Source organism: Chelmon rostratus, chromosome 9 (assembly GCF_017976325.1).
Source record: "Chelmon rostratus isolate fCheRos1 chromosome 9, fCheRos1.pri, whole genome shotgun sequence".
NCBI lineage: Eukaryota > Metazoa > Chordata > Actinopteri > Chaetodontiformes > Chaetodontidae > Chelmon > Chelmon rostratus.
This window is the reverse complement of record NC_055666.1, coordinates 17,243,258-17,253,501: the sequence shown is the minus strand read 5'-3', so window position 1 is coordinate 17,253,501 and position 10,244 is coordinate 17,243,258. Positions and strand designations below refer to the sequence as shown.

The 10,244-nt window shown below is 42.2% G+C and overlaps 2 protein-coding genes across 2 annotated transcripts; one reads left to right on the top strand and one right to left on the bottom strand.

The window, feature by feature from the left end:
* The first annotated feature begins 1,837 nt into the window (after window positions 1–1,837).
* Window positions 1,838–4,444, top strand: ccdc85b (coiled-coil domain containing 85B). Its single transcript, XM_041944420.1, has one exon. It carries the CDS (start codon window positions 2,605–2,607, stop codon window positions 3,205–3,207), a length of 603 nt encoding a protein of 200 aa, XP_041800354.1. The 5' UTR covers window positions 1,838–2,604; the 3' UTR covers window positions 3,208–4,444.
* A 1,000-nt stretch (window positions 4,445–5,444) lies between these two features.
* On the bottom strand, window positions 5,445–9,111 carry fosl1a (FOS like 1, AP-1 transcription factor subunit a). Its single transcript, XM_041944413.1, has 4 exons — window positions 8,735–9,111; window positions 8,087–8,344; window positions 6,868–6,975; window positions 5,445–6,748 (listed from the first exon to the last, which is right to left on the bottom strand). The coding sequence occupies exons 1-4, from the start codon at window positions 8,849–8,851 to the stop codon at window positions 6,191–6,193; spliced, it is 1,041 nt and encodes a 346-aa protein (XP_041800347.1). The 5' UTR covers window positions 8,852–9,111; the 3' UTR covers window positions 5,445–6,190.
* Between the last annotated feature and the right edge of the window lie 1,133 nt (window positions 9,112–10,244).

Sequence of the window (10,244 nt, the reverse complement as noted above, 5' to 3'; positions counted from 1 at the left end):
TTCATCATATTTGCTGAAGTAGGCTCCAGGTTTACCTGAGGTTATTTTGCTTTATTACCTCTGTCTTTATTGGGTTGCCCCACTTAAAATCCAAATTTAAAGCTGAAAGGAGGGTGTTGCTCAGACTCTAAGCATCATGTCGACATGAGGCCCAGAACCTGTAATGGCCTGGTGTACTGGATACTCAGGACTGTATGTGAGCTATGATGTCGGCCCATATTTAATCCCATTGTCACACCGGAGGCGGTGCCTGATATTTCTTATCGGATATTCCTGGCTGGGTACTCTTAAGTGACTTCAACGATGCACGGAGTGCATAATAAACTCAATAGACTCCAATACGGGGACATACATATCACTTTACAGGAAACACCCAAGTCATATCACTCAATACCAGCACAACATTCATTTAAGCCATCAATGGCCAGACGAATATCGAACGACAATCGACCATCAGATCACAACAGCAGCCAAGCAGCAGGCTGGTGTTGATTATGCTTGTGCTCTTAGTTATTTTAAAATGTGTCCGATCAGAGACAGGCTCCTGCATGAGCCAACCCCCCATCCTGCGCTCTGCTCGCTGCGTGTACACAATCTGCTCTCTTTTCCTCCGGCGATTAATCTAAATAAATCCCTGCAAATCCCTCTCCTCGCCCTCCCTTTCTCTGTCACTGCATGTGTCCTTCAAAATCACAACATAAGGGAAAACGACTCAGTCAACATGTCTTTTTTGTCGGATCTCTCGCTGCACATCAACACTCTCATTTCTAACCTCACATGACACCCTGATTCCATCCCCAGCTCCCCCTTGCACGGTTAACACCCTACATTGTTATGGCCTCAGTGAAACAATGGAGGTGGGACAGAGGGCGGAAGGATGTGGCTGAATGCCTCAGCATAAACCCATGGAAAAAAAGCCTGCAGTCACACTTTCCGCCAGTGTTCTTTGAAAAGAAACGAACACATCCAGGAGTCACCCATGGTACAACTACACTGTACTGTACACCTTTAACTGTGGTGAACTCCAAAGCCATGTAGGACCTATTGATGCATTTCTCGTGTTTTGCAAATATTTGGGGGTAGCAAAGATGTGTATATACGGCATGTGTCTTTAGTTTGAGGATGAGTTTATTCCAATGAACAGAAAACCCCAGAGGAAGTGGCTTCACACAGGCCTTCCCCACTCATTTCCTCTGTAAATTGTGCTTTTCCATGTTGTTTTAGTTTCACAGTATGATAAGGGTAAAAAAATATGTGTTTGACTCCAAACGGGGGGGCGCACAAGTCCCTCACTGAGAGAGCACATGGAGCGGATCCTCATCCTCACATCTTGTTGTTTTTCATAATGTGGGCTAGCTGACATAGTCAGAGTCAGCTCAGCTGGATCACTGAGTGGGTCGATCCTATTTTGCCATTTACGATCATGCCATAAGTAGCCTATGGTATGCGAAAAGCCACGGGAAACCTCAGAGGAAACCACAGATATTTCTGATTACTATCTAACCGATATGTCAAAGCAGCAGCCGGCAAGAACATTGACATTTCCGGGAAAATCTTTCAAAATAAAACCAAACTTGTCAAGGAACATGATTGGATTTACACGACAGTGGCGCGGCACTAATGAAAATAAAATTCGTGATGGGTAAGAAATCTATATAGTAGTTAAAAATAATCCTAAAAGATACTCTCCGATGCCTTCTCACTTCTTTCGTTAAAATTTCGCAAATCGATGCTTTTGTTTTGAAGGCTACAAAGGCTGACTTCCGTCAGCACAACAGCTTGACGCGCAGCTCGCTTGTTCTCGGAGTCACAGCCGTGAAAGTGGCGGAGGCGGACATTGTTGTGGTAACAGTCCAGTCTCAGAGGATGAGCAGAGATGATGCACTTACTTTGAGCGGATAGACGGCGAGATTGGATTGTGATTTATCTTGGTATTTTTTTAATCCAAACAATGAATCGTTTAGTATAAAAAAACAAAAGCTGCTGCACCGTACGGAGCCATCCTCCAGCCAAGCGGGGAACGGAGTTCATTCAGCCGAGGCGAGCAGAGCGCAGCCTGATGAGACGATGCCAGCGACGTAAAAATCATAACATCTGTAGGGTGTGCGTCCGAGGCTGCTGGATTAAGCCCCCGTGGATCGACGGGGCTTTTGTGCATACAGTCCAGAAAGGCCCACGGCGCGGTTGTTGCCTTCAAAATACTGCAAAAAGAAGTAAAACAAGGACAGTTATATTCTTGGAGGCCTTCGGAGAACACAGCCTGCTGTTGAGAGGATGACAGATTGACATTAACGGGTGCATTTTCATAGGCTCCACGACCTCATTAAGACATTATCCACGGAGAACAATCACCGGGTTCAGCACAAACACAGGCCTGAAGTCACAGCGCCTTGAAGAAAGCCATCTAACTAAACATATCACATGTTTCTGCTATGATTTGGCCCTCGGTGCCGTCGTGATTGCACACATGACATCTGGAACACACTGGATGCAGATGAAGACGAGGATGTGATGCCTCTGTGTTGAGCATTGAAGCACCCAGTTACAGCTCAGCGCTTGTAATAGATTCTCAGGTACTCTGTGGCTATAGGTTCTTGACAGAAAATGGGCAGCGAAGGTGAGATCATAAACAGAGAACTGTCAAAGATGTCTGACGAGGATTTGCTGGCGTGCTCCAAAGAGGAGCTGGTGAGCCGGCTGCGTAAAGAGGAGTCGGATAAAATATCAGCTCTCATCCAGCGAGGACGGCTGATAAAAGAGGTAAATAAACAGCTACAGGGACACCTCCTTGAAATCAGGGAACTGAAAGTCATCAATCAGCGCCTGCAGGAGGAAAACGTGGAGCTGCGGGACCTGTGCTGCTTCCTGGACGACGACCGGCTCAAAGTGAAGAAGCTGGCCAGGGAATGGCAGCTGTTCGGGCACCACGCAGCCAAAGTGATGCGGGAGGACCTGGGCGGTTACTTGAAAAAGCTCGCAGACCTGGAGCGCATGCAGGACGGGCTGGTGAAGGAGAATTTGGACCTGAAAGAGCTGTGCCTGGTCCTGGAGGAGGAGTGTGTCAGCAGGAGTGACTCCAGCCCCGGAGGGTCCACCGAGCTCAACCTGCCCTGCATGGTGGCCCGGGACCTGGGGGACGGAAGCTCGAGCACGGGCAGCGTGGGAAGCCCAGACCAGCTTCACCTGGTGTGCTCACCTGATGACTGATGATAGGTCTCTGCCAGCAGCCAGGGCTTCTCCGACTCAATTAAGGAACCTGTAGAGTTGACTGATGTGATGGAGACACAGAGACTTTGTCAGACAATACAAATTAAATTGGTGCAAAAGAATTAGGGCCTTCTGAATGCTGCAAAGATTAGTGTGCAACTACGTTTTGACTTGACAGAGATTCTACCACTATAGACATTTTCGGGACATTTAATAGATGTTTGCCAGATGATAATGTATCTAAATTTTACAGTGTTTTTTCTAAAGACTTCTGTTTTTGGGAAATTCTCCTTTTTCAGTGGTCTGTTGATAAAAAAAAAAATGGGACCAAAAAGTGGGTCACATATATAAATTTATCTCATGCACTGGACTAGCCTACACTGGTAGAAGCCTTTTTTCTATTGCACTGGACAGCGTTATCATGGATCTTTAAATCACAGATCTAAAGATTCATTTCAATCCAGTTTTGAGCCATATTTAGTCCACTGAATTCCAATAGCACTGAAATAGATGAGTTGTGATAAAAGAAAATTATGAAACTATTTGATATTTGCTAGATGCCCAATAACGTGTAATATTTTATGCACTCTCTTCCTCAGGACAGGATTGGAGTGCCATATGTGCATGATGATTGTCACTATTTGTACAGGCCTGTTAACCAGTCTGATGTGAAGGCCCTTCAGGTTTACTGTGGGTGGGGCTGCTGCTGTGCATACTGTGCATGTGCTAGAGCCTTGGCAGAGCCAGCACACTTGTTAAGATTTTGGATCAGACGTCATAGATGTCCTTGGACCTCACTCAGAGCTGATCTGAACTGAAGTTCTGTCACTTTTATAAATCCAACTGGAAACTCTTTGTACCAAACTGGAAGGTCTACGAGTTTGAGCGATTTCTATTCGATTCAAACCTAGCTGTTTAAATTCACTTGTATTACTTTTTCTTTTTTATTACACTGTTGTTGGTGATGTTCAATTAGCATATCACAGAGTTTGTTTAAGTTGGCCATGGTCAGCTTCGTCTTCTGTAACTCATGCTTTGTATTTACCCTGTAACATTAGGGATAATCTTAACTTTGACCCTTCTTTATCTTGATTTATCTGTATTAACTAGCGTTACTAACCGATTTCAGTTTAAATCATAGATAATGCACATGGATTAGGGAAGATTTATTTTGTCGTTAGGTGTTTGTTGGTGGGCTATGCTCGTAGTGCATTGAAGAGCTTTAAATACAGTGGGTATGACACTCTGTGCTGTTCTGACCTTTCTTTGTGTGTTCGACTTTGCAGAAATGCGCATTTACATTTACATGACACAGAACGAAAGATTGATTTCTGCTGTTGTTGTTTTGACCTTCGTGTCCAAACCAGCTGCGCTTGATTGATGTTCCCTTCGTGTCATACGGACTGACTTTATGGATGTTCATCAGTTTTATTTTTGGATCCCTATTTGCACAGTCTGGAGCGCTGAAGAGGGCGGTAATGCTTTTACCCACTTAGTGATGCACAGACGTCCTTTGACAGCAGCATACACACAGATTTTTTTTTTCCTCCCTCATGCTCTCTGGCTCTCAATCTGACTCTCGTTCCATCTCTGTTTCTCTCTCTAACCCCATTTTGACGGCGCAATCCAATGCCCTCTGAGCCATGTATGTATTAGCAAGAGATTCGCTTCATTTTTGGGAAACGGCGTACCGGAGAACACAGTGTTCACAAATGAGGGGCAGAGAGCAGTCATTAGAGTTTGTATTGCAGCCATCAAGTCCTTTTAATGAGTGTCAGGAAGAGGGCTGCAGTTTGTGATTAATTTCTAGATTAATTATTTAATCTGTGAAATGTCAAAAAAATGAAATATGCCCATGATGATTTCCAAAAGTCAAAGGTTATATCTTCAAAGTGCTTGTTTGATATGGGGTTTACAATGATGCAAAGCACAGAAGAGCAGCAAATTTGAGAAGCTGCAACCAGAGAATATTCATTTCTCAGTTTTCCTTGATCCAGCAGATTAATATTCTATCAATCGACTAATCAGTTACTCCAATACTCATTTCAGTCCTACAGTGAATATGTTTCAGGTTCCTCTGGTGTCTCAGTGTTCACTTTACACATTTTTTTTTTTTTTTTGCATGATTCTCTCAACTTTTTAAATACGTATTTCAGTCTAACCGCATCTTCGTTTTTCACCAATAATACGACACCATCACACTTTTCAGTTGTGAACTGTTTTTTCTTTATTGTCTGTGAAATAGAACAGCTTCGACAAAAGATAAAAGTAAGGCACTGCCCACCAAAACTATTCATCTGTCAGAGAAAAACATTACCAAAAATATATTACACTCTCAAAAATAAATACGATTGTATGAGCTATATTAACTCCTATGGTCCAGCCTTAGTGGTCAATAATTTGCATAGACAATATTAGACTTCTTAAACGATTCATAGAAAAATATAAGGACCATTTATTTATGAGTGCTAGTTCCCCAGGTGAGGACATTTATAAAGTGTTACATAACATGATGTAACAATGTAACAAGTCATTAAATGCAACATTATACTGAATTATCACTATTAATATATTATTAGATGTAGTTATCACAGTAATTCTTTCGAGAATATATTCTGCATGCAATGCTTTCATAATAAACTAGAAACATACTCATTCCAATATCTTTTAAAATAAGAAATATAAAGACTTTATATCAAAACTAAAAAGAGTGTAACATTCAAATTCTGATAATGGCGTTAATTTGTATGACTAAGTACAGAATTAGCTTTTGAGCACAGTAGATGAAATGAAGCAGATGCACATAGCTCATTTTGAAATGGTTATCACAGTCATCATTTTCATTTCTGTCATGTTTCCCACAGATCCTTTTTGTGTGTCTCTCTTTCCCTTTCTCTCTCTCGCACTCTCTCTCACACACACACACACTATGACTGAATCAAAATGAACATTAGCGTTTTGCCAGGATGACATGGGCTGCCAATCACAGAGTGAGGATGGTCGGGGAGTGCAGGGAGTGATCCGATTGGTCACCGCTGCTGCTGCTGCGGCGGTGAGCTATCCCGCAGGGCTGTGGGGCATGGTGCTGTGGGACGTTTTCCTGGTGTGATGCAGCATGGGATGAGGTGGAGGTGCCGGCGTCTAAGGGGGCAGAGGGATAGGTGAAAACCATTGCAGCTGTGAAGGGCGTGAGAGAGGGAGTGGATGTGAGAACCGGGGTGTGGAGTGACTCTGATTCAGTGGCAACAGCAGAGGCAGACGATGACACAGACTTGCTGGGGATAGTAATCTTTGGTTTGGGCTTCTCCATCTTTGTTGGTAGTTTGGTTGAAGGCCCAGGTCTCCTTGAGACCTCTGGCTCCATTTTGATGCTTCCCAGAGAGGAAATTGGTGGATTTGGGTCGGAATCCGAATCAGAGTCCTCTATTTTACAAATGGGACGGTGTGCCTCCAGGACCAGCTCCAGCTTGTCTTTCTCCTTTTCTAATGCAGCTATTTCCTTCTGTAAACGGGACTTTTCATCCTCCAGCTGGTCAGTCTCCTACACCAGGGGAAAGCAGAGAAAGACAAACATGTATGTTTATTCCCTCATGCCTGATTGAGACCAATACCTTGTATTTCAAGCAAGAATGTTGTCGCATTTGTATAATGTTGACTCACCTTTTGCAGCGTGTCTGTCAGCTCTCGGCGGCGATTGCGACATTTTGCTGCTGCCAGTTTATTCCGCTCCCTTCTCACTCTGCGTCTCTCCATCTCTTCCTGAGATAACTTTGATGAGACAGAGAAAAGAACAGATTTAAATACATAAAACAGGTCAACCTCAGTCCTTAATTTCATTTAATGTTCTAAGTTGGATTGTGAAACCTTCTTGCTATAGGCAAAAAGCTAATTTCAAAATATCAAATGGAAACATGTTGAGAGTCCACCATAGGCAGCATGACACAGGAGAAACACTACCACCATGTGTGTGCTGTGAGTCATCACAGTCACGGCGGCTGAAAGATTTTGAAATGTTTGAGCTTTTGTGCCTTTGTAACACCCTAACGCTGACTTCATCCAGCGCCTTTCTGAGCAACTGCTGTTGATCCAATATTTCCCGCCCTTTCAAGCTGATGAGTCACACTCAGACCCCAGTGGTGACTCAGGTGTGAGTCACAGCAAATGACTTGCCCTGTGAGTCACATGACAGTCCACTTCCTGTACCATGAAATTACAACTCCAAGAACAAAACTGTGACGGGGATATGTGCCAACATGTGCCTGCTGGAGCCACAAAATTACAATGCGTCGCTGATGAACACGATGATGATTTGTAAAGTCGAGGTTTCGCTGAAACTGGGTCACTTTAACACCCGTGCTATCTTGTTCTGAGACGTAACATCGCTTTGTGAACAAAGAGCAGATCTTTGCAGTGCGTCACAGGTCACAGGTGACCATTTTCCTGAGTCAACATTGACTCAAAGTAAATACCATCAAATCACATAAACAATGTGTGTTTGTATGTGGAGACAATTTTTTCCCCTTTTAAATGACCTAAAAATTGACAACCTAAATGATCTCATGTTGTCCTATTTCTTAACGGATTAATGTGATGTGTAAGTCCAAAGGAAATAGCTGAATTGTGTCATAGACTCTTACAGGATATTACACACTAGTTAGACAGAAGTGATTGAGCTACTGTCCACACTTCACTATCTGGAACCCCTCAAGGGAAAGTCTGAATCCCTAGAGAGCTCCTTTTATTTCCTCAGGTTGACAACTCTCGCTTTTCAAACAGCCGAAACGCAACAAACCCACAATTATCAGGGTCTCTTCAAAAGATGATTTTTGGTGCTATATATCTCCATAAGGTTTCAGTTATTCAAGGACTAATTACTTACATGTTCATCGTTCCTGCGCCTTGTTGAGGTGGTAGCATTGGCAGCTGCTCTTATGACCCCTGGTCTGAGAAGATGAGAGTGGGAAGGCTGTGGACCCAGCGGCCGTGCCGCTGAGAGGGTTGGGTAAGGAGGGGCTGGAGACCGGGAAGGGCCTGGTGGATGCATAAGGGAGGGCTGGACCAACCATTGCAGGTCCTGGTTGGTTGTGATGGCATTGAGGCTTGGTACAAACTGACTGCTGCCAGCCATTGTAAATTTCTGGAAAAAAAATGGTTTAAAGAATGTGGATGAAGTTTGTGGACAAGTACTGTAACAGAAGATCTAAATCCAACATGTGATCAATAACGCAATAAATAACTCATGATTATAACAACTACATTAAAACATATTAAGTTAAACTTTCTATTACATACAAATACAGTATAATAACTTGTATGACCACACAGAAATTATACATAATGTGAAGTTACAATTACAATACAAGTTACAATACATTACAAGTTACAATTACAGGTTTATTACTTTACTGTATCTTAAAGGGCACAACTAATTTTCTACTTCTACAGTTTCATTTACATTCGGTGTCACCAATTTGACCGACAAGTGTCTGTGATAACCTGTAACCCAGTTTAGTGAAAGCACACCTACCTGTTCCTGTTGTGTGGTTGAGGTGCCGGTGCTTCCCAGGGACACAGAGCTTGACCCAGAGACGCTGCCAGTGTACGCCGGGTTGCCTCTTCCTTGACTTCCAAAGTTTCGATACATCCTTGCTGTTTAAAGGAAAAGAAAATTGGATCCAGCCGGGGCTTTTTAGCCTTCAGGTCTCACCAAATTACTTTCGGGTTGAGTCTCGTATGTCAATTCAAACTTGGGGTAAGCCCACCTTATTGCGGTAAATCGGTAAAGTCCAAACGATTGTGTTTCAAGGGGTGAACAAGGAAGCAAATAGCGCCTCGTTTTTTTCCAAATCGCCCTAAAACTTCCGAAAACGACTTTCAGTACATCCCGTCGTCCTTAGTCATACATCCAGAAGCCAAAGTCTGGCAATGATTGTGAGATTGTAAACTCTTAAAGCGGCACTATAGGTTCACCACGCCCCTCCGAGGTTACGGGAAATAGTGCTGTCTGGAATCTCTCACGAATCTTACCACGTGTTGTGACGTCATTGACCATATTTGGTGAGAGTTTCCTCTTGAGAGTAACACCCGGGATTCCTCACACAGAAAAAGACGCTTCACCTTACTAGCGACAACTGTTGTTTTTCTGCACTGTGATTCTGATGCAGTGGTTGAAATACTATTACAGTTTCCTACTCCAGTGGAAGTGCTGTCACATAATATCACTTAGGTCTATATAATAGGCTGCTTACGTTAAGGTTAGATTTATAATTCAAAATTCTAGCCATACTTAGACAAAGCAAAGAGGAAAAAGTTTAAAGTAAAGCTTAAGTGTGATCAGTACAACTTCAACAAGCGAATAGGCTAGTTTTAAAAGGGAGAGTGGACAGAGTTTGACATAACTAAAATATTACCTTTATGAAATTACAAATAAATGCATTTTTTATCAGTGCAAATACACACATAATTCTTCCATTTTCAATGCCTCTGGAGAGTTAACAACATTTGCATTTAGGAATAAATATCATTTTTAACTGTGGCTAAAAGTATACTACTTAGTAAAATCTTGTGTCAAAGTAAAATTAGTGACTTCAAATTCTCACTGTAGGAGAGGATTTTAATGAAATCAAACAATCTTTCATCATTAATTGAATGTAATTCAATATATTTTATTCATTTTCAGTTAAGTCACCTCAAAATTTCTAGTTTTTATTTTTAGATGCATTTCATGAATATTTTACGAATATCTTGAAATGATTAACGCATTTGTATTCAGTAATTGATGTGAACTGCAGTTGAATATATACTACCTTACTAATATATACTACTACTACTAGACCAACTAACTAATGTTAAAGTGAAATTCTGGACTTTAAAATGTACTCCTAAAAGTACAAGTACTTTTAAATAAAACAAATGAACTGCATCAGGTCTTTCATCAGAGCTGTCAGGTCTAATAGCAGGAAGGCATAACTGTTACTCATATATCTTAAATATGAATGAATTTCAAGGTTGCATACATACTACAGGATGGGTAGTGA